Source organism: Macaca nemestrina, chromosome 3 (genome assembly GCF_043159975.1).
Source record: "Macaca nemestrina isolate mMacNem1 chromosome 3, mMacNem.hap1, whole genome shotgun sequence".
NCBI classification, from domain to species: Eukaryota; Metazoa; Chordata; class Mammalia; order Primates; family Cercopithecidae; genus Macaca; species Macaca nemestrina.
In genome coordinates, this window is record NC_092127.1 from 171,257,202 (window position 1) to 171,282,327 (window position 25,126).

The 25,126-nt window shown below is 37.3% G+C and overlaps 1 protein-coding gene across 14 annotated transcripts in view; it reads right to left on the bottom strand.

The window, feature by feature from the left end:
* Positions 1 to 25,126, bottom strand: part of LOC105487819 (recombination signal binding protein for immunoglobulin kappa J region) — a 269,442-nt gene that overhangs the window by 35,374 nt on the left and 208,942 nt on the right. For 12 of the 14 annotated variants that reach the window (XM_011751436.3, XM_011751430.2, XM_011751431.2 and 9 more), the window contains one exon: positions 10,507 to 10,545. In XM_011751436.3, the coding sequence (XP_011749738.1) occupies positions 10,507 to 10,545 (39 nt within the window). Of the gene's footprint in view, positions 1 to 10,506; positions 10,546 to 10,831; positions 10,851 to 15,368; positions 15,392 to 25,126 lie in introns of those variants that run through there. The other 2 variants (XM_011751433.3, XM_071093775.1) reach the window with 2 other exon arrangements.

Consider the following 25,126-nt stretch of genomic DNA (forward strand, 5'->3'; position numbering starts at 1 on the left):
TTTGGGAGGCTGAGGCAGGGGGATCATGAGGTCAGGAGATTGAGACCATCCTGGCTAACACAGTGAAACCCCGTCTCTACTAAAAATACGAAAAATTAGCTGGGCGCAGTAGCACACGCCTGTAATTCCAGCTACTCAGGAGGCTGAGGCATGAGAATCGCTTGAACCTGGGAGGTGGAGGTTGCAATGAGCTGAGATCATGCCACTGCACTCCAGCCTGGGCGACAGAGCGAGACTCTGTCTCAAAAAACAACAACAACAACAAAAGAGTTATAAAACAGAGACTAATAATATGCAACAGAGACAGTATGTGGCCCTCAAAGCCTAAAATATATACTACTTGATGCTACAGAAAATGTTTGTTGATCCCTGCAGACAATTTTTAAAAGTAAAGTTTTTAAAGAAAAGTTCCAAAACAGAATTCTGATTAAATCAATTAAGTATATTACATGGCTGACATTCAATCAAGATTTTTTATAAAATTCTTCCTCAAAACTGGACTTATGGACAACTGACAGTTCAGAAAGCTCAGCTCAACTCTTCTCACATCTACTTCTGGATGCTGCCAAAAGGCATCCAGATTTATATGCACCCCCACAAAACCTCGAAGAACTGCCCTATTTTTGTCAGATTCTGGCAGTCTCGCCTTTTACACTGTCTCAGACACTTCTTCTCAAAGTGAGCTCCACAACAGTTATGGTTTACAAAGAGGCAGGTCTCAATCAAAGATGCTTCAGTGAAATCAGATAAAATAAAGTGAAACCAATTAATGGCAGGACTACTCAGAACCGTAAGCAAAATCTTCAAGAGAGGGATATTTGTAGGCTTTGTTTTCCAAGCTATTAGACCTGACTAAGATCTCCTTGTTTTTCCCCCAAGGAAGCTTTCTGAGAACTTCTGTTTGCCTGAGGGCCAGTTTTGAAAATGACAATCTAGGGATACTATCAATAGTCAAAAAATTCCTGGTGCCCTTGTAATACACTAAAACATTGAGGCTGCTATACTAAGTGTCTACATCTATCAGTGACCAAAGCCAAACAACAGTACAGGTCCTGTTCCTAGGGAAACACCTACAAATCTCCCTTCAATCCTCTCTTTTTATGATAGAAGTAAAAATGTCCCAAAATTCCAGTTTTTTTAAGTAGGTAAATTGCTTCAAATCCTGTCACACAGCTATGAGACATATCCTTTCAAATTCTGACCAGCTCTTGGTTTTCCCCTCCCCGCCTCCCACTCACAAATAGGCATAGGCCATTACATTGACAGCAATGGGTCATCAACACATCTGTGTTCTATTAGCTTAAAAGGTTATTGTACAAATAAGCCATTTTGCTACTTAAGGTTTTACATCTCATGTACAGAAAAATTTGGGACTAGAGGAATTTGAGAACATAAAACAGTATGAGGTGTTGACAATCAAAGGCAGGTCACCATCTTGGTTCTCCTATTTTTAATCCTGGTTGATACTATCTAAAAGATGACCTTCACAACAGGATGCTTTTTCAATATTGCTTAATTTGGAGTAAGAATAGTGTATAACAGATTTCAAAGATTTTTTTTAAAGGAATAAAATCTGCCCGATTTTGAACTCTCTACACACCAGTGGAGAGAAAAAATGTTAAAATATTTTTCATCAAATAAAATAAGAGATACTAAAATTTTCCTAACTTGAATATTATTTAAAGGAGAAATGGAGAAAAAACCATTTTAAAAAGCATTCTCAAGGCAAGGCGTGGTGGCTCTTGCCTGTAATCCCAGCACTTTGGGAGGCCGAGGCAGGGGGATCACTTGAGCTTAGGAGTTCAAGGCTAGCCTGGACAACATGGGGAAATTCTGTCTCTACAAAAAACATACAATTAGCCAGGCATGGTCATGTGCACCTGTAGTCCCGGCTACTCAGGAGGCTGAGGTGGGAGGCTGGCTTGAACCCGGGACGCAGAGGTTGCAGTGAGCCAAGATCACACCACTGCGCTCCAGCCTGGGTGATAAAGCCAGACTTTGTCTCTCAAAACAAAACAAAACAAAAGGCCAGATGGTATCTAAAATTATAATATATTATCAAAAGGGAAAATTTCTGATTTCCAAGTTTGTGCTTAACAAAATAAAATTTTATCACAGATTTGGTCACTGATTTTACATTTCCATTTGTTGTTATACAAACTTTTTGCTAGATTTGCCTTATTTTAGCTTAAATAATAAGCAATATAAATCTGTAGTTTGCTGTCTTTCAGAGATTTAAAAAGAAATAAAACTTATCTGAAGCCAGGTGTGGTGGCTCACACCTGTAATCCCAGCACTTTGGGAAGCCAAGGCAGGCGGATCACTTGAGGTCAGGAGTTCGAGACCAGCCTGGCCAACACGGTGAAACCCCATCTCTACTAAAAATTAAAAATTAGCTGGGCATGGTGGCAGGCACCTGTACTCTAGCCTCGGCGACAGAGCAAGACTCCATCTCAAACAAAACAAAACAAAACAATAAACAAAAAAAACTTACCTGAATTTTCCCAAGAAGGTACACTAATCCCTTTCAGAATATTTTAGAATATTTTTCAAGTATAAAAGCTTCTAAGTTTTTAACAGCTTTATTGAGATTTAATTGAAATACAATAAAATGCGCTTATTTTAAAGTGTGCAATGTGACAAGTTTTGGCATGTGTATACACACCATCACCAAAATCAAAATAAAGGTATTCACAATTGTGAGTTTCCTTTCTGCCTTTCTGTAATCTTTCCTCCTGCCTCCCCCTATCCCCAGGAAACCGCTGATCAACTTTTTGTCACTACAGATCAGTTTGCATTTTCTATAATTCTATGTAAGTGGAATCATGCAGTACATATTCTTTTTTCCTGACACACTTAGAAAATTCAGTATAATTATTTTAAGATCCATCTATGCTATTGCATGCATCGAGTTCCTTTTTTACTGCTTAATAGAAATTCACTGTAGAATACACTACAATTTGTTGATCCACTCACCTCTTACTGGATATTGGGGTTGTGTCTGTGTAACTATTACAACTAAAGCTAACATGAACATTCGTGTTCAGGGCTTTGTATTCAGGTGTTTTCATTTTCCTTGATTAAATATGTAGGAACAGAATAACTAGGCCATATGGTAGAGGTTTAACATTTTAAGAAAGTATAAATTATTTTCCAAAATTATTATACCACTTTATATACCCACTGCCAATGTATGAAAGTACTAGCTGTTCCCATGATGAGTCCTTTAAATTTCAGACATTGTAACAGGTATATAGTATTAATAGTATCTAACTGCTAGAAAGTGTATGTGTCCCCTAAGATTCCTATGTTGAAATCTAATCAGAAATGCCATGGTAGTAGGAGGTAGGGCATCTGGGAGGTGATGAGGTCATGAGGATGGAGCCTTCAAGAATAGGATCAGTGCCCTTGTGAGGACACAAAGATGACAGCCATCTATCAACCAGGAAGCATCTTCCAACAGACATCAAACACACTGGCGTCTTAATCTTAGACTTCCCAGCCTCCAGAATTATAAGAAATACATTTGTGGTTTATGAGCCACCCAGTTAATGGTACACTTTATAGCAAACCAGTGGGACTAACACACTCACTGTAGTCTTAATTTGCACCTCCTTAATGGGTATTTGTTATACTCATACATTCTTTGGATTAGTATCTGTTCAGACCATTTCCGTCCTTTAAAAATGGATTATTTCCTTATTATTTACTTTTCAGAGTCATTTTCATCTTTGTTCTTTATTTTGATGAAGTAAAATTTATCAATTTCTTCCATAGATTGTGTTTTAGTGTCTAAAAAATGTCTGCCTAATAAACATTTTCTCCCATGTTTTCTTCTAAAAGCGGTGTAAAGTTTTACATTTAGGTCTACATTGAGCTATTTTTTTAAATAGGGTACTATGTATAGACTGTAGTTACTTTGTGTGTGGGGGGCAGGTTGAAGGAGCAATGGATATCCAATTGTTCCACAATCAACTGTTAGAAAGACTATCATTTTAAAAAATCTAGCTAAATTGCCTTTGCACCTTGACTGGAAAGCAACTGATCATATATCTGAAGAACTATTTGTGGCCACTAATCTGACACAATGGTCTACTTAGCTACCTTTATGCCAATACAATACTTTAAACTACCATAGCTTTATAATAAGTTTTGAAACCAGGCAGTGTAAGTTCTTTTTGCTTTTTTTTCAAGGTTGTTTGCATTTCTATATAAATTTTAGAAACAGCTTGTCAGCTGTTACAAAAAACAGCTGAGATTTTGACTGTGATTGTGTTAAATCCATAGGATCAATGTGAGAAGAACTGACATTTTAACCATATATATTTATTTGAGACAGGGTCTCGCTCTGTCATCTAGGCTGGAGTGCAGGGGCGCAAACATGGATCACTGCAGCCTTAACCTCCTGGGCTCAGGCAATCCTCCTGCCTCAGCTTCCCAATGTAACTGGGACCACAGGCACATGCCACCATGCCCAGCTAATTTTTTTATTATTTGTAGAGACGAGGTCTCACTTTGTTGCCCAAGCTGGTTTTAAACTCCTAGTCTTAAGTGATCCTCACACCTTGGCCTTTCAATGTGCTGGGATTATAGGCATGAGCCATTATACCTGGCTCATTTCAACAATATATTAGGTCTTCTACCTGAAGAACATTTAATTAGGACTTCAAGTTCTCTCAGTGGTGTTTGGCAGTCTTCAGTGTAGAGTTTTTGCACCTTTTGTCAGACTTTTCCCGTGGAATTACATATATTTTTATACTACTGTGTAAACTGTATTGCTTTCAAATTTCAATTTCCCATTGCTCATTAGTATACAGAAATACAATTTAGTTGTGTATGTTAATCATGTATCCTACTACCTTGCTAAACTCACTTTTTAGTTCTAGTAGCAAGATTCCGCAGAATTTTCTATATAGATGATCATGACATCTGCAAATAAAGACAGTTTCACTTCTTTCTTTCCCATCTAGACGTCTTTCACTTCTTTTTCTGGCCTTATAGTACATCAAAATACAATGTTACATGAAATCTGTGAAAGGAGACATCCCTGTGTTGTTCCTGATGTTGGAGGAAAAACATTGTGTTTCACCAAACAGCATGTTGTTAAATGTAGTTTTTTCATAGGCACCCTATGATGAGGAAATTCTCTTTTACTCCAAGTTTGCTGAGAATTTCTATTAAGAATGGATGTCAAAAGCTTTTTCTAAATCCCCTGAGATAACCATATGATTTTCCTTTTTTGTTCTATTAATATATTGAATTACATGAACTGTTTTCCATTCCTGAGATAAAGCTCAGTAGGTCAAGATGAATCATCCCCTTAATATATTGTTAGATTCCATTTGAAAATTTGTGAAGACTTTTTATAACTATGTTCAAAAGGAATACTGGACTGTAATTTCATTTTCTTGTAATGTTTTGCCTACTTTTCGCAACAGGGTAATGCTATGCTCACAGAATGAACTGATAAGTATGTCCTGCTCTCCAATTTTCTGAAAGGGTATATATGGAACTGAGATAATTTTTTTCTTAAACATATAGTAGAATTTCAACAGTGAAGCCATCTGGGCCTGCAGTTTTGTCAGAAGGTTTATAAGTTCAATTTCTTTAAATATAGGACTATTCAGGTTACCTGTTTCTTCTTGAGTAAGCTTTGGTAGTTTGCTAGTTTCAAAAAATTTGTGCATTTCTTCAAAAGTTGAATATTATTGGCAAAAAGTTAATTGTTATATTTGCTTATTATCCTTCAAATATCTGTACTCTGTAGTGATGTCACCTTTTTTGTTCTTGATATTGGTAATTTGTACAGAATCGGATTTCTTTCTAGTATGATCATCCTTCTGCTTGAAGAATTTCTTTTAATACTGTAGCTAAGGCCTATTTGCAATAAATTCTTTCCATTTTTACTATGCCTAAAACAGTATATATCTACTGGGTATAGAATTCTAGGTTGACAAGTATAGGTCCCCCTTGAGCACGTCAAAGCACTTGCTCTGTCTTATCCATAGCAAGGTTTCAGATGAAAAACCTGCTGTCATCCTCTCTTTGTTCCTTTGTGCATAATTTGTCTTTTGTTTTCTGTTGTTTTTTTATCACTGACTTTAATCAATTTGATTATAGAGTACTTCCGGGTAGTTTCTGTACTCAGGATTAACTGATTTTTTTTTTTTTTGAGATGGGGTCTCACTCTGTCACCCAGGCTGGAATGCAGTGGTGTGATCTCAGCTCACTGCAACCTCCATCTCGTGGGCTCAAGTGATCCTCCCACCTCAGTCTCCCAAGTAGCTGGGACTACAGGCACGTGCCACAACTCCTGGCTAACTTTTTTTTTTTAACTTTCTGGTACAGATACGGTTTCGCCATGTTGCCCATGCTGATCTTGAACTCCTAAGCTCAAGAGATCTGCCCCCCTCAGCTTCCCAAAGTGCTGGGATTACAGGCGTGAACCACAGCACCCAACTTAGATCTGTGGTTTTACAATTTTCACTAATTTTCCAGTTAGAACATTTTTGCCATTGTTTCTTCATATATTGTTTTAATCATACTCTCCCTACAATGACTAACTACATATATATTAGGTCACCTGACAATAAACCATGGCTCACTAATGCTCACCACTTTTTTTCAGACTTTTTCTTTGTGTGCTTCATTTTAGACAGTATCTATTTCTATGTTTTTGTGTTTACTAATCTACTCTTTGTCCATTCTGAAATTAATCCCAAGTGTATTTTTCCACCTTAAATATTGTAGTTTTCATCTTTAGAGATTTGAGTGTGTGCGTGTGCGTGTGCATGTGTGTGTGTGTATAATCTATGTCTCTAACCTCTCCTCTAGCTCAGGTATCTACTAATTACAGCCTGTAGGCCAAATCCTACCCATCACCCATTTTACAAATAAAGCTATACTTCACTGTACAGACAATCTAATTATTTACACATGGTCTACTGCTGCTTAGTAGTATGATAGAAGTTATATGGGCAACAAAACCTAAAATATACACCATCTGACCCTTCAAAGAAAAATTTTCCCAGCTCTTGATCTTGGCATCTTGGACATATAGAACACAAATATAGTAACTATTTTAGGCTGGGCACCGTGAATCACACCTGTAATCCCAGCACTTTGGGAGGCCAAGGAAGCAGAAGGATTGCTTGAAGCCAAGAGTTCAAGACGAGTCTGGGCAACATAGTGAGACCCTGTCTCTACAAAAAAACAAAAAAATTACTGTTTTAATGTTCTTATCCAATAATTCTATCATGCATGTCATTTCTGGGTTGGTTTTGATTCACTGATTTTTCTTGTTATGGATATTTTCTTGCTCCTTTGTATGACTGGTATGTTTTGATTTTGCCTTTCTTAGTGCTGGATATTTTTCTATTTCTATATTCTTGAGCTTTGTTCTGGTACACAATTAAGTTTGATCTTTTCAATCCTTCTTTAAGTTTGCCAGGTGAAAACAGAGCATCATGCCTGGACTCAATTTTATATCACTACTGAAACAAAACCCTTCTGAGCAGTCTAGCGAATGCCCCATAAATTAGGAGATTTTCCACTCTGGCTACTGTTAACAGGCACAATTCATAGTCCTAAGTGAACTTTAGAAATTGTTTCCTCTAATTTTTTGGGATGTTTTTCCCCAATCCCCACGACGGAGTAGTTTCCTTACACACGCATGCTGATCAGTATGTAGCTGAAGACTAAAAGGAAACCTCTGTGATAGATCTCTGGACCTATTTATACAGTTAATTCCTCTCCACTTTGCAGCCCTGCTGTCTTGCCCTCTGTGGACTCCCAGTTTCTCAGTAATCACTTATCCTTCTATACCTGATGTTCAATACCTGGAAAACTATTGTTTTACATATTTTGTCCAGGTTTTTGTTCCAAGCCAGAGAGTAATTCTACTCCATGTTACTCTATCTTGGCCAGAGGCAAAAGTCTTAAAAGCTACTCAAGTTTTCCAAAGAGGGGAAACTGCTTAAAGGGCAAACAATGGAAAATAATGATAAACTAAATGGGACTTACTGCATCTATTTAGGGGAAAGAAAGGCACATTTCCTTATGAGGTTTATTATCATTGTACTGATTGTTATTTTTAGAGAATGTTATTTTACATTAACTTACTCATCAAAATATATCATTAGCAGTCTAACTGCTGCTGGTAATGAAACAAAAATGTTAAATTTTAAATTTCAAAATGTCTAGACATATAAATACAGCAATTCCACTCACCAGAACTGACTCAACGGAATATATATATATATGAAAACAAGTAATTGAAAATATATTTACATGGCCTTGTGAGACAAGCTATATTTTCCCAGTTTACTTAACCTAGAATTAATATAATGCTTTTTCCAAAAAAAATTTAAATTTAAAAATAATATTGAGATTACAGAAATGTTGTAATAGTACAAGTAGTACAAAGAATTCCTAGTCTCCTTTCACTCAGACCTCCATAATGTTAACATTTTACACCTTATTTGCATATTGTTATTTAAATCATTTAAGAGCAAATTGCAGATATAGTACTACCTCACCCAAAATATTTCAGCGTTTATTTCCTAACAAGGACATTCTTTTATACAATTTTCGCCGATTCAATACTAATACCTAATCTACAGATTTTATTCAAATTTTGCCAGCTGTCCCACGGAAGTCCTTTATGAGGGTCCCCTGGTGGGTGAAGTAGGTATTCTGAGAAACTACTACTGCCCTCAGGTCAAATCAGGAGGGTCACCAGTTTTTGTAAACAAAATAAAGTTGTACTGGAACACAGATATGTCATTCTTTTAGATACTGTCTATGGCTGATTTGGAGACACAAGGACAGAGTCGAGAAGTCCTAACACACTTAGTGAGGCCCTCTAAACAACATGTTTATTATCTGATCCATTACAGAAAACATTTGGCCACTTCAGCTTTACAGCAAAAGAAAAAAATTTTTTCCTGTTCAGGATTTGTTTAAATATAGCTTTGTCTCTTTGGTCTCCTCTAATCTAGAAGAGTTTTGCAGTGTTTTGTGTTTTATAATCTTAAAATTTAGGAAAAGCAAGTAACAATTTATTTTCTAGAATGTCCCTCAATTTGTTTCTGTCTGATGTTTCCTTATTCTTGGATGTAGCTTATGCATTTTTGGCAAAAATACCACAAAAGTGATATAATATGTCTTTCTTGGGATGCACATGATACCTATCTGTTCATTACTGGTGATAATAATTTACATAATTAAGGTGATGTCTGACAGGTTTCTCCATTATCATGTTATTACTTTTCCCTATTATCATTAAATACATATGTTGTGAGTGTATACTTTGAGACTCTGTAAATACTGTGTTTGTCATCAAACATTAATCCAGTAGCGTAAGCATCCACTGATGATTTTTGCCTACTGAGGTTGTCAAAGCCTAATTTCCTAATGCCACCACCATTCCTTCTACATTTATTAGGCAACATGTGTCTGTAAGGAAAAGCTATCCTCTTTGCCCTGTTTACTGATTATAAATAATTTTTACTTATATAAATAAATAATATTTACCCTGAGATTAATTATCTCCGTATAGACTTTTAGGCTGTTGTTTTATTACAAGGGTTTTAATCCATTACTCTCATTAATTATCTTGATAATCAAAGCATCCCAGATTTCCCCTTCGAACTGTCCTTTGTATCCTTCATCATTCTTTAAGCATAACAGCTTTTTAAAACAATAGCAATAATTTGGAAATAACCTAAATGGTCATCAATGTGAAATATTAAAAGTGGTATGAAAACAATGAAAAACCATGGAGCCATTAAGGGGAATTATCAAGGTAGAAGATGTACTGTTAAGTGGCGTTAAAAGGTGTAGAACAATGATAAGAGTGTGATCTCAGTTGAGTTTATGAAGAAAACGGACAGACATATATACATACAACTTTCTTGAAAGTCTCCAAAAATAAATGGCTAATAAGGCAAGGTTTGCACTGACTCTAGGACATGGCTATAGAACTAGGTCTCTTTATTTTACAACTCTGGCTGCTGGAAATCTTAAAAATCATTCAAGACTAATACTTTTAACATTCATAACTAAAATGTAAATTCTACAACTTACTTATACTCATTAAAAATAGATAAAACTTGTGTTTTCTTAAAATGGGTAGAAATTGTTTTCCTTAAAACTCTTTCCTAAAAGCATTTACTTTGAAATCTCACCTGCAATCAACAAATTGTCATGGGCTAACCACAGCTAGATATAGAAAGCTATCTGCACTGCCATCCATGTTGTATTCACTACATTAGACTCAAGACTAATTCTAAGAAAGGTTTCATTTTCCCTTTTCAACTATTCCTTTTATTCCCGTTTTTGGTGAGGGAAGGGAGGAGAGATGAGGGAAAGGAAGGATGAGAATAAGTTTATGCTCTAGATAGTAATATTTGAATGACTTCAAGGGTACCTAACATAATATCTAAAACAAAAGGATTTATACTTTCATAAATGTGTGTATGAAAAGCTGACTAATATAATACTTACCTAGTAAGTCGTTTAGGTGGAGGCCGCTCACCAAATTTCCTGGAAAAAAAAAATAAAGAAAATAAAGTTAAGTAAGCCATCTGACACACTCTACAGAAAGCTTTTCAGGCATCATAAAATCTCCTTTATGACTTACACTTCAACCTCACTGAAGAACAATGAAGACAGAAATCCTCTGGTAAGCATTTGTATCCCCAAATTGCAAAACACACATTTAAACATGATTCTTAAACACAAACAACATGCCCTCAGCCTTACAAACCCACTCTGAACAAGTAACACACTGATTAGATGGGGAGGACAGTATCTTTTAGAGACGACTTACCGGCTAGTATAAAACAACTAGCCAACGACCCTCACAAAGTTCATCATGTCTCAGGCACTATGCTATACATTTGCTATACACCCTATGTAATCATTAAAAAATAATTCTATTAGCCTGGTGTGGTGCTGCATGCCTGTAGTCACAGCTACTCAGGAAGCTGAAGTGGGAGAAGAGACTGAGCCCAAGGGTTCAAGGCTGCAGTGAGTCATGATTGCACCACTGCACTCCAGCCTGGGTGACACAGCAAGACTCTGTCTCAAAAAAAAAGAAAAAATAATAAAAATAAAAATAAAATTCTGTTGGGTATACATAGGCTTCATTTTAAATATGTAAAAAGCAACAAGCCCAATATCACAAAGTAATTAAGCATTAGGCAGAGATGAGACTTCCTAGATTTTAACTATTTAATTTGCCTATTTTTAAAATGGCCTAACATAGAAGCATTTCAACTGGTTGGGAGAGGGCAAAGAGAAAAACAAGAGCAAAGGCAAGAAAGCACAATTCAGGCTAGAACTGGAGTACAACGTGACAGTTAAGAGAAAGACTAGAGTAAGACTGGCTGGGTTCAAATCCATGATTCAGTATTTACTTGCTGTGTAACCCTGAAGTTACTTGACTTTTCTAGACCTGTTTCCTCCTCTGTAAAAAGGACACAGTGACTGTGCTTACCTGAAAGAGTTGTTGAGGGAACTAAACATATTAATTAATATACAGAAAACACAAAAGGCTGGGTGCAGTGGCTCACACCTGTAATCCCAGCACTTTGGGAAGCCGAGGTGGGTGGATTACCTGAGGTCAGAAGTTCGAGACCAGCCTGGCCAACATGGTGAAACCCTGTCTCTACTAAAAATACAAAAATTACCCAGCTACTTGGGAGGCTGAGGCAGGAGAATCGCTTGAGTCTGGGAAGCAATGGGTGCAGTGAGCCAAGATCGCGCCTTTGCGCCACTGCACTCTAGCATGAGAGACAGAGTGGGACTCCATCAAGAAGAGGAAAGAGGAGAGGAAAGGAAAAGGGGGAGGAAAGGAAAGTGGGGAGAGGGGAGAGGGGAGAGGGGAAAAGGGAGAGAGGAGAGCAGAGAGGGGAGAGAGGAGAGCGCAGAGGAGAGGGGAGAGAAGAGGAGAGGAGAGGGAATAGTGCCTGAAACACAGTAAATACTCAATAATAGCTAGTAATTATTATCATTTTTAGCTATAAGCAGTTAAGCCAAAATAACTAAAGGAACTAAATACGATTTTAATAGAGATAAATAAGTATATGAAGAAGAAACTGTGGTTTCTATGTGACAACCTGTTATTTCCTCTGAAATAGGAAGTGTAAACTTCTGAAAGAAACAGTAAAGGCACAGCGCTTGAAAAAGACCAAGAGAAGTTGTTTTTCATTTTGAAGCAAGACTACAGTTAAAAATAGTTAAGTAACTTGTTCATAAACACAGTTACAGGGTATTAAGTCTTATTTGACTTAAAGATTTCTCTACTGTATTTGTAATGTTCCACAAGATTATTAACTTTGGTGATAAAAGTCATAGGATCCCATTTAGTTCATTTTGTTCATTTGTCCTAAGATACTGTTTATGACTTCATAATTCATAAGCAATAAGTATCTGTGACTGGAATATTTTAATATTTTCATTAAACCTGAAATATTGAAAAATGGCTTTAATTGAAATAGCACAAAAAAATGGGCAAATAACCCAAGTTTTTGAAATAAGAGTTACTTATAATTAGTTCTGTTTGATTTTATCCCACATGATACTCAATTTCTAAAATCAAGAAATAAGGCAAGGCATGGTAGCTCATGTCTGTAATCCTAGCACTTTAGGAGGCCAAAATGGGTGGACTGTTTTGAGTTCAGGAATTGAGACATGGCGAAACCCCGTCTCCACAAAAAGTACAAAAATTAGCCCAGCATGGTGGCGTGAGCCCCTAATCCCAAGTACTCAGGAGGCTGAGGTGGGAGGATCCACTTAAGTGAAGGAAGTCGAGGCTGCAGTGAGCCAAGATCACACCACTCCACTCTAGCCTGGGTGACAGATCAAGACCCCATCTCAAAAACAAAGAAAGAAACAAAACACAATGTTTTACTGGTAACACCAGCAAGGTGGCTGAAGAACACAGATTTCAAAATACTGAACTACTGATCAACCCACGAATTCCAGCTATGGAATTAAATGCAAAAATCTGAATCTTTTTCTACAAAAAAATTTTTTACACTGATTAAATGTACCACTGTAGCATATGATTACAATAAAACTGCATTAATAGGTTATATATAGTTTACAAAAGCCAAACAGTTTAAGATACTCTTTAAAATACTTCTTTAGATATAGATATTTATACATATGTGAATATGCAGTGTTATACTTTATAAAGAGAGGCAAAGTGAGGTATGACCAAATTCTACCTAAGGGCTTAAAATGGTAAAAATTTTAGAGACACACAGTTAACAAATGAGATAAAGCATTTTAATGATGCTGCCACCCATCATACCAGCTACAAATACTAAATATGTAACCAGCCAGTGCCTCTTTGGATGTATGTAACACAGGATCTAACACAGGTTTATTACATGACTAGTAAGAGATGCATCGCACTCAAAATTCAACTGTAAATTTTGCTCCTTGATGCTCTGAAATTCTGTCAGTATTAGATTAACAAGTAAATATTAATTAAAATATCTAAGTCCTTTTTTGGAAATGCCCATTAGATCAAGTTGACAATTACAAAACATGCCTATGCAATAACACTCCCGCCCCACAGAAAATATATGCAAAAGAGCTCAATATATTTGCCTGTTGAGTCTGGACAGCATTTTACACAAAATGATACATCCTTCTAGGAGTCATCCTAAGGCTAGAAATCTCATAAATGTTACTAAGATCAAATTGCTCCTTCTGTATATAATAAAACATTTCTATTAATTGCATGCAATCCTGATCTTTCTAATGCATATGCAATCACATTCCTACTTATCTCATTAAAGCTAATGGTTACTGTATATACTGGAGTAGGGAAATAAGAAAATGAGTTTTTTGAAAAAACTCAAAAGGAATGAGGCAGGTTGACAACACATAATTCTGGCAGGGCGCAAGAGCTCACGCCTGTAATCCTAACACTGTGGAAGGCCAAGGTGGGTGGATTGCTTCAGTGCAGGAGTTCAAGACCAGCCTGGATAACATAGCAAAACCCTGTCTCTTCTAGAAATACAAAAAACAGACGGGTGTAGCAGCTGGGGTCTGTAGTCCCAGCTAATTGGAGGCTGAAGTGACAGAATCACCTGAACCTGAGAATGGAGGCTGCAATGAGTTTTGATTGAGCCACTGCACTCCAGCCTGGGCAACAGGATTGAGACCCTATCTCAAACAAAACAAAATAAAACAAAAAAAGACAATGCATAATTCTGAGTTCACAATCAAACTAAATTCTAATTATTTAATAAATCTCCATAGGGATACACATTAAAAACTGTCAAGTTATACTAAGGTACTACATACATCCTGCACTTACCAAAGTCCACTTCCACTACTAATTTGATTAAACAAAATTCACAATGTAATATTTATTTTATGCAACCAAAAATAATCACTTCTCAGCAGAATGACAGCAGTCAGCTATCAACTACTCACGGATTGATTGTAATTTAATGAATTACAAATCAATAACTGATTATACTGTCTCTCATCTTGCAATAGGGACACTGGGAAAGGAGGTACACATTTTTATCTTTATTTGCACTCTTTTAAAAATAAGGTGCCTATTGACATGATCTGTGTCGAGAATCAAACCAGAAATAAGTTGGACCAACCATATTTAGACAATTATTATGTAAAACATTTTTGATAATAGGCATATGGTGTATTTAACAATGGGAAAAAAAATCAATGCTTACGCATCTAGAGGCCCTTTTAACTTCACCAAATAATGAGTTAATTACTCATTGTAACAAAGAATCATTGCTACTACCCACTTTATCTTTTTGCTAAGTATAGATTGTCAATATCTCATTTGCATGAGTAGGATTCTCAAATTTTCTGCATACTACGTAAAATCTAGTTTTAATTAAATGTAATAATCCTGGCACACATTTAAAGGAAAAAAGTTATGATTCTGGGCTTTAACAACAACAACAACAACAACAACAAAAAACAAAGCAAAAATGAGCCAGGATATAGTTGATTTGTAACATGCCCTTTCCTTCTTGCTTTATGTTCTGTATACTTTTCCCTCAGACTGATAGTGGCAACAAAGAAAACATTTGCTTACCGTCACCACCCAGTAAGGCTCATATAACACTATGGCTCAAGAAAATTTACATTCTTCACCATATATATGTCATAAGTAAAATTTAAAATTAGGAAATTCATTTTACTTTAATTTCAGTAGCTTTCCTCCTCTAAGAAAACAATGATTTTATATTCAAAGGAAGAACTTCTGGGGAAAATGCCAGTTGCTGTAGGTTAATCTGATTTCATACACCTGGAAGTATGAGAATTTTTTTTTTAAGTTGCAATCTATCATTAAACATAATGCTTCCTACCTGTAAACAGTATTGAGGTTCCCACATATCCTCCAATCCATTCAAATTTTGAAGTAAGTAAAAACCCTGCATACACAATAATATATATATACTTCTGTTTTGTTCACGGAGGAGGTATTGTTTTCTCCCAAACCACATACATTTGCTTCTACATACTTCCTTAATAGATAGGTGAATATGACCACAAATGTATTGAGGACAAATGTGATAAAAGTTATCAAAACTACACCATCTTAACACCTTTTCTGGCTAACAGATGCTTCACCTAAGAAAACCAACTCAAATATCACAAAGAAAAGGAAAAAAGAAAAAGAAAAGGCTTTTTTGAATACAGAAAAATATAGTAATTACACTGTTACAAAAAAAAAAAAAAAAAGCAAAAATCTATCTAGAATGCTGTCTAGTAACAGTACTGGAACTTTGATTTGAAAAACATAGCTGGCTTAAAAAACAAGCTCACAGGGACACCCTACTTGCCCTTGGGTTGTGAAACTAGAAGTTACTTATTTTTCTCTATTTCACAAATCTCTGTAACACACAAAATGAGATAAAATAATAGGATTAAAATTAATTAAGACAAGAAACATGGTGAGGTATATGCTGGAGAGAAGTTTTAAAAAAGCATCAGCAATCCAAACTCGTAATTAAACCAAACTTTACACCAATCTGCCATAAACAGTATATAAATTTTAGGCAGCTCAAAAGTGCTGGGATTTCTGAACCATGAAGCAGTATTTGATTGGAGAAAAAATAGGCCACCTGATCCATAACCCCAAGGCAAATATGAACCAGAAGAAGAAAACAAATAGGTGATATACATTACTACTATATTCTGCGATAACAAATAGTATGAAAAGTTAAATGATACTAAGAAACTGTTTAGTTTTACACACAAAAAAAATACATAACAGGCTCATTAGTAAGACTACTATTGCTCCTTGTGTCCAGATCTGTTCATTCACCAAATAGTATTGAGCACCTTGAGTAGGGGGGCAATTATAGGTGTCAATCTATATAATTTATAAAAACAAAACATTCAGAAACTACTTAAATATTGTACCTACTGAATATGATTGAAGAGGTTAATATTTGAAAATACATTTTTAAATAAATATGTAATTTTACTTTTAAAAGTTTACTCATTCTCCACCCACAGGTGCAGAAAGTAGCTTAAGTCACACAAGAATAAGACACTATGTCAGCCTTTGTCCTACTTCAATTTCTAGTTTTGGAACTGCTCTTATCTTAAAAACCACATTTAATGGCAATGCTGCTCAAAACCTGGCTAGCTATAACCAGTTGTCCTCGGCCACAGTAACAAAGGTGATCAAAGTAAGATGTGTTCTCCTGGACAATCTCATCTACTAAACATTTTTATGAAGAAACATCCTATGGATGTTTCTCTCTTAGGCACCGTGGCTCACACCCATAATCTCAGCACTTTGGGAGGCCAAGTCAGGAGTATCACTTAAGTCAAGAGTTCAAGACCAGCCTTGGGCAATAAAGACCCCATCTCTACAAAAATATTCATGTTTCGAGGGAGGAACCTGGTAGCAAGTGATCATGGGGGTACTTTCCCCCAAGCTGTTCTCATGATAGTGAGTGGGTTCTCATGAGATCTGATGATTTTATGTGTTTGACTGTTCCTCCTCCACACATGCTCTTCTTCCTGTCGCTTTGTGAAGAAGGTACCTATCTCTCCTTTGCCTTCTGCCATGCTTGTAAGTTTCCTGAGGCCTCTTCAGCCATGCAGAACTGAGGCAATTAAGCCTCTTTTCTTTACACATTATCCAGTCTCAAGTAGTTCTTTATAGCAGTGTGAGAACAAACTAATACAGTGTTGCATGCCTGTGGTCCCAGCTACTTACGAGGCTGAGGTGGGAGGATTGCGTGAGCCCAGGAGTACCAGGCTGCAGTGAACTATGATCCCACCACTGTACTCCAGCCTGGGCAACAGAATGAGACCTGGTTGCAGAAAAAATAAAACAAAACAAAAAAACCCCACATCCTATGGGGTAGATTTCAAAGACAGGCCATGCAGCTGGCCACTTCAGGTGAAGAAATGTACTTTCTTCTCATTAAGTTTGCTGTATAGAAACATCTGAAAAGCACTATTTTCTTATTTTATTTTATTTTATTTATTTATTTTATTGAGATGGAGAGTCTTGCCCAGGCTGGAGTGCAATGGCACGATCTTGGCTCACTGCAATGTCCACCTCCTGGGTTCAAGCAATTCTCCCACCTGAGACTCCTGAGTACCTGGGATTACAGGCACCCACCATTATGCCCAGCTAATTTTTGTATTTTTGTAGAGATAAGGTTTCACCATGTTGGCCAGGCTGGTCTTCAACTCCTGACCTCAAGTGATCCACCTGCCTCAGCCTCCCAAAGTGCTGGGATTACAGGCCTGAGCCACCGCACTCAGGCTCTTTTACTTAATTTTTAAAAGTCCTTTAATTCTACCTTTTTCAATTAAAAAAAAAAAAAACAAACACCAATGAACTTCTCTTTATAACATTCTGCCAGCAGTTTACGTAAAGAAACAGGAAGAATGAAAAGACCTAAATGAGGGTAATTGACAGTATCAACTGCAGCCACCCTCAGCATCTGGATTTTTAGGTTCCTCCAATATTGTTTCCAGGTTTGGTTCATGTCTTTCAAAATATCCATACCTGAAGACGGATTCCCCTGGGTTAAATCTCTAGCAGCCATAAGCCCCACTATCCAGACACCACAACTAAGCTGTGCGAATACGGGTCTCCATTAATATCTTATATGAAGGCGTTAAATGAAAAAGTATGGCCTCAAAAAGAAATTTTTTAAATCTATGGCCTCAAAAAAAGAGGGGCAATCAGACTCTAGGCAAACTACTCCACATTTCATATATCAAGACTGAATGAGGCAAACTGACATCAAATGCCTCCTGATATGGTACACTAAGAAGACACCGTCACTTCTCTGATACTCGATTACTGCCAAAACCACAGAACCAGAATCTAAATGTAAGGAACAAAGCCAAATTGAGGAACAAATCCCAATTGTGGAACAGCTGACAAAATGAAACAAAAAACTGAGGCCCAGATTAAAGGAGACTAAGGACACACAGCAACTGAAAGGGACCTACAGTCCAGAATTTACTTTTGCTATAAAAGACATTACACTGGCCGGGCGCGGTGGCTCACGTCTGTAATCCCAGCACTTTGGGAGGCCGAGACGGGTGGATCACGAGGTTAGGAGATCGAGACCATCCTGGCTAACACGGTGAAACCCCGTCTCTACTAAAAATACAAAATATTAGCCAGGCAAGGTGGCGGGCGCCTGTAGTCCCAGCTACACGGGAGGCTGAGGCAGGAGAATGGCGTGAACCCGGGAGGCGGAGCTTGCAGTGAATGGAGATCACACCACTGCACTCCAGCCTGGGCAACAGAGCGAGACTCCGTCTCAAAAAAAAAAAAGACATTACACTGACAACTGGCAAAATCTGTACAAAATCTGTAAATTACATAATAGGATTTTAGCAATTTTAATTTCCAGATTTTGATAATTGTACAGTGGTTATGGAAGAGAACATCCTTACTTTTAGAACCACACACTGTGGTATTTAAGAAGAATGGGGTATAACGTCTACTTACCTTCAAATGGTTTAAGCGGGGAAAACAGTTTGCATGCGTGTGGGTATGTGTATGCATATGTGTATGTACAGATATACACAAGGACAAGGTAAATGTGGTAAAATGTTAACACTGAGGTATCTGGGGGAACTTCCTTCTAATATTTGTGCAACTTTTCTGCAAGCTGAAATATCAGAACAAAGAAGTGACACCTACAGAAGCACTCATCTCTTAATCAAGATGCTGGCCTATCTCTGCTTGCTACAGAACCTAGTGGTGACAAGCCTATCCAAAAAACATTCATCAGAGGTGACATGTAAGAGATTCTGGCCAGCTTCCTGGCCTAATTTTTATGTTATTAAGACAATTTACTGAAGAATTTCTTGCTACAGATTTAAAGTTTGATAATACCCAGTGTCAGTGTGCAAGTGGAGACAAAAGAACTTGTACACACTGTCAGGAGTTTAAATTTGTGCACCCTTTTAACATTTTACCAATGTGTATTATAATTCAAGATGTGCATTCCTTTGACCTAACCATGTCAATTCTGGAAATTTATTATACAGGTAGATAATCTGTTACTGTGCCAAAACATGGATACAAAGATGTCCAATAAAGCAACATTTGTAGTAACAAAAACATTTTAAATCCATGTGTACAATGAGGAATAAATTGCTAGTTAACACAGTACCTCCCAGTTATGCCTATATACTCACACAAAAAGTCACCCAGTTAGTAACATCAATATTGAAAGAGAAAAGAGATCTACATTTCTCATCTCCCCTTCCCCAGTGTATACATAAAACACACACACCCTACACGTGATTACTAGTGATACTGGGCAGTGGCAAAAATTGCATTTTGCTTTAAAATGCATTATATAATTTGACAAAGAAGTTTTGTTTTGTCTTACCAATTAAGTTTGGCTTAAACTACAAGATACAAGATAAAATTGCATTCTCTACACATCAACTGATAGCCACTCAAGCACCAACTCTAGAATATAAGCGGCTTAAAATAAAAACAGAGAAAGGCAAATAAGTAAAAAATTTACAGAAAAAAAAAATGTCTCAGCAAGCAAATTTCACTAGGGAAACCATTTTAGAAAATACATGCCTGACTCAAACAAAGAATCACATCAAACCTAAGGGTTTGCCACAAAGAGAAATACAATGAAACTTTAAAGAGGTTCCAAGTGTTTATTCAGTTGTTACTAATAACTCCTTCAGATGCCTCACTTCATCTTACGAACGGCCTTTAAAATGGCACACATGCCTTTATGAACTTCAGTCACAGTTCCCTGATAATTTTGTCTGCCTTCTAGTTTGGCCACTGGAAAAAGTAAGATAAATCTTTGACAGAGGGAAAGCAGTGTTCAAGACCTGAAAAGTGTCACTTGATGAGAGCACACACAGTTTCTCATACAGGCTAAGTGCATGGACTCAGGAACTAGGTTGCTTAAACTGAAATCCTGGCTTTATTGCAAACTAGTGGTGTGACCTAGAGCAAGAAATTTACTCCAACTCTGTGTGCCTCAGTTACTTCAATGGAAAACACAGATAAATGTACTTCTAATCAAAAAGGTTCATATATGTAAAGCACTGTAATAGTGTCCAGCACTAAGTAAGTCCACTACTACTCTTTCAAGGCTGGATTACTGAATGGTATCTAATCTAATGAATACTGTGAAACTGAAATGGTCCCTTCAAAACAAGTATATATTTATATTGCCTTAAAAATACATATAATCAAATATCGATACAGGATTTTATAAAGAACTCCTACAGCTCAACAACAAAGAAACTTGGTTTATAAATGAGCAAAGGAATAGACATTTCTCTAAGGAAGATACACAAGTAGCCAATAAGCACATGAAAAGATACTCAACCTCCCTAATTAGGGAAATGCAAATCAAAACCGTGAGATACCACTTCATACCCATTAGGATGGCTCTGATTTAAAACAAAAAACAATAACAATAAAGTAACAAGGGTTGGCAAGGATATGGGGAAAACTGGAAACTTTCATGCATAGCTAGTGAGAATGCAAAATGGTACAGCCACTATGGAAAACAGTATGGTTCCTCAAAATAACAAACACAGAATTACCATATGATCTATCAGTTCCACTTCTGAGCATATACTCAGAAAAAAATGAAAGCTGGAATTAGAAGACAGTTGTACACTAATATTCACAGTACCATTATTCACAATAGCCAAAAGGTGGAAAACAACTCAAATGTACACTGACAATGAACAAATGGATAACAAAAATGTGGTACATACATACATATGATTGGATATGATTCAGCCTGAAAAGGAAAGAAATTCTGATATATGTTACAACACAACATGAATAAACCTTGAAGACATGCTCAGCGAAATAAGCCAAACACAAAAGGACAAATTATTATATGATTCCACTTATATGAGGTACCTAGTAGTCAAATTCATGGAGACAGAAAAATTGGTGGCTACCAGGGACCTGGGGGAGAAGGGAGAATGGAGAGTTATTGTTAAATGAGTACAGAGTTTCAATTTGGGAGGATGAAAAGTTCTGGAGATGGATGCTGGTGATGGTTAAGTGCATTCACAATAACATCAATGTACTTAATGCCACTGGACTGCAGACTTAAAATTGGCTAAAATGGTTCATTTTACATTATGTATATTTTACCACAAAAAATATATTTAGTTTGTCCTTAAACTATGGCTTAGAGAGGGATAACTAAGCTCAGCTGTGAGGGGTCCTATGTTAGTGCCAGGTCAGGTGGCTCCAGCTGCCCAGTAACAGAAAAAACAGACACGTAGGTGTCAAAACTAGCAATAAAAAGGAAATAAAAAGGAACCTGAGGAGTATATGTATGAATATAAATTGTTCCTATTACCATCAAGGTAAGGATACAAAAGGAGACAGAAACATAGTGAAGGCTGTTCTAGAATCCACACCTCCCTAGGAAGGGCAGCCAGACAGCACGCAGCATCCGTTTCCCCGACTTGCTACATGATGGGCTTCATGCGCGCTTTGTGTGCATCCCAACAAAGACTGCTGGGGACTGAACGTCTTCCATGGAAAATCCACAATGTGATTATGGAAAACTGGCTTGTACATACAAGATGTCACACAGTTTTCTTCCTTGCACTTTCTCTCTTATTTCTCACCCTCACTTCAAATTGTTAAAGTAGTGAAATTCTTTTGCCTATTTCACCTAAAACTGAGATGAAGAGGAATGAAGGAGAATGGTAATAATTAATTGTTCTCCTAGATTCTGGTTCCTTTTCCCTTTCACTATTCAACACCCATTAGGTGTTAGGTACCACACTAGATACTCGGAACAGATAACAGCAAAAAAAAAAACACGGTCCCTATCCATATGAAGTACATTACAATAGCAGCTACTGGAGGGCAGGCACTATGTTACATACTTTGTATGCATATCTCACATCATACCCACATTATTCTTTTTTTTTTTTTTTTTAGACAGGGCAGGAGTGCAGTGACGTAATCTTGGCTCACTGCAACCTCCACAGGCTGAAGTGATCCTACTCCCCAGTAGCTGGGACCACAGGTGTGAGCCACCATACCCAGTTAATTTTTGTATTTTTTTGTAGAAACAGGGTTTCACCACGTTGCCCAGGCTGGTCTCGAACTCCTGAGCTCCAGTGATCCCCCTGCCTCAGCCTCCCAAAGTGCTGGGATTACATGCATGAGCCACCGCGCCCAGCCCCCACATCAATCTTACCAGGTAGGTATTATTATCCTCATCATACAGATGAGGAAACCAGCTTAGAAACTACCTTGCACAAGTTCATATACTGGTAAATTCTGTTCAAAAATGTTAACTAGGTTATAATGTTCATGATTTTCCACGTACTCTGCATTAGAACAGAATTTAATTGCATTTCAATTATGGACACTACAATGTGAAAGGGTGACAGGGGCTGGGTGTATTGGCTCACGCCTGTAATCCCAGCACTTTGGGAGGCTGAGGCAGGGAGACAGGTAGATCACGAGGAGACAGGTGGATCACGAGGTCAAGAGATTGACACCATCCTGGCCAACATGGTGAAACCCTGTCTCTACTAAAAATACAAAAATTAACTGGGCATGGTGGTGCATGCCTGTAGTCTCAGCTACTCGAGAGGCTGAGGCAGAAGAACTGCTTGAACCCTGGGGGACGGAGGTTGCAGTGAGCGGAGATCATGCCATTGCACTCCAGCCTGGGTGACACAGTGAGACTCCATCTAGGAAAAAAAAAAAAAAGGGTGACAGAATATGAATTTTTATGACAGAAATGTAAAGTGCATTAACTGACCTAAAACCTTCTATGATATAGCACTGATTTGGTGTGAGTGAGGGGGGCAACAAAAAATCTGAAAGGAAACTCATTACCTTCCCAATCCTTCAGTTACTGACTAAATTTTACAAGGGTACAGAGTAAATTTTTCCTTGATTACTAGAAGTAAGAAAATGTTTTCTAAAGCTGTAAACATGGCAGAGCGCAGTGGCTCACGCCCGTAATCCTAACACTCTGGAAGGCTGAGGCGAGTGGATCACCTGAGGTCAGGAGTTCGAGACCAGCCTGGCCAACATGATGAAACTCCATCTCTACTAAAAATACAAAAAATTAGCTGGATGTAGTGGCGGCCACCTGTAATCCCAGCTACTCAGGACGCTGAGGCAAGAGAAACGCTTGAACCCAGGAGGCAGAGGCTGTAGTGAGCCGAGATCGTGCCACTGCACTCCAGCCTGGGTGACAGAGCAAGATTCCGTCTCAAAAAAAAAAAAAAAAAGTAAAATAAAGCTGTAAACACAACATTCAGGAAATCTAAAGACATCTGTTATGGGTGCCACACTTTGACTACATATATACACACAAAGACACTTGTGTGTGCACATATAGGTCATAAATCTGATTCTGAAACAATTTATCTTGCATTTTTCCTGCACGAGAGCACTATGTTACAATTGCAGTAGGGACTGTGACAGTCTTCTGAATGTATGGCTTACACTATCAATCAGAATTCTGCAAGGAACTTTTTTTTTCTAAATTGAAAAAGAACATGAATCTACATATAGTTCCATTTAACGAAGAGGTTTTGTGTTCTTTTTTCTGTTGGTAGAAATTACACAGACATATTACGAGCCCAGCCTCCATCAAACCATGTTTGGCCAATTTCTTAGCAGCCAAGCCTTTGACACACAGTTTGGTATTTTCATGTACTTGAATTCAGCAGTGCATCTTTCCTTTTCAATAACACAGACCAGAGCTTTTATGGAGCCCTTCGAAATAAGGTCTAATGAACAAAGACAAGACCATGAGTCAGGTTTATAATGGGTTAAGCTATTTCAAAGAAGCCTGCCCCTAAGGAAAAAATTAAATATGGCAATTGCCACTCTTAAACACATATAAAATAGGACATTGTAGATATTCTACATACGAGTTTAAAAATAACACAATAAACTAAAATAAAATGATGGGAATCAAAATTCCTATGTTCAGAATAGGGGAGAAGAGATTTCCAAAACATTTTATGTAACACCACTACATGAAAAAGGAAATGCCTTTGTTGCTTGACTATTAATACGAAACAATACATTTCTTCTTTTGAATTGTAACTTATATTTCTTCTTTTCAATTGTAACTTACATTATAATGATCAAACCTACATTCGTGGTAAAAATGAAAACCACTCTGAAGAAGCAGTCTTAACCACAATTAAAAGCTTAAAGAATGGCTTTCTGCCAAAGTATATCTGAGCCATTAAGCTGTCATGTTGCCTTCCTGCATTGCTAGGACCAAAAGAGCAGGCCCACCAGCTAGTATCTGCTCACTCAAGCCTCATGGGAGGCCATGAGGCTCTGAAAGGGAAATAAACAGCACAGAAGCACAGGGCTCGATGGTGCAAGATCTAACTGCAAGCTGCTTTGCCTTGGGAAATACTACAGGCTGATTAATGCTTCTACAAACATCTGACGATGTTTGCCTCTATTCAGCACAGGCAAAGGAAAGGTTTGGAATTGAGACCGGACAGATCACCAAGCACTGAATAATGTATGCATCATCAGTAACTTATGGCAACACTAGTATAGGAGGGAAAGCCTTGAGAGAGTGAGTTGGGATAGCAATGCAGAAGACAAGAACAA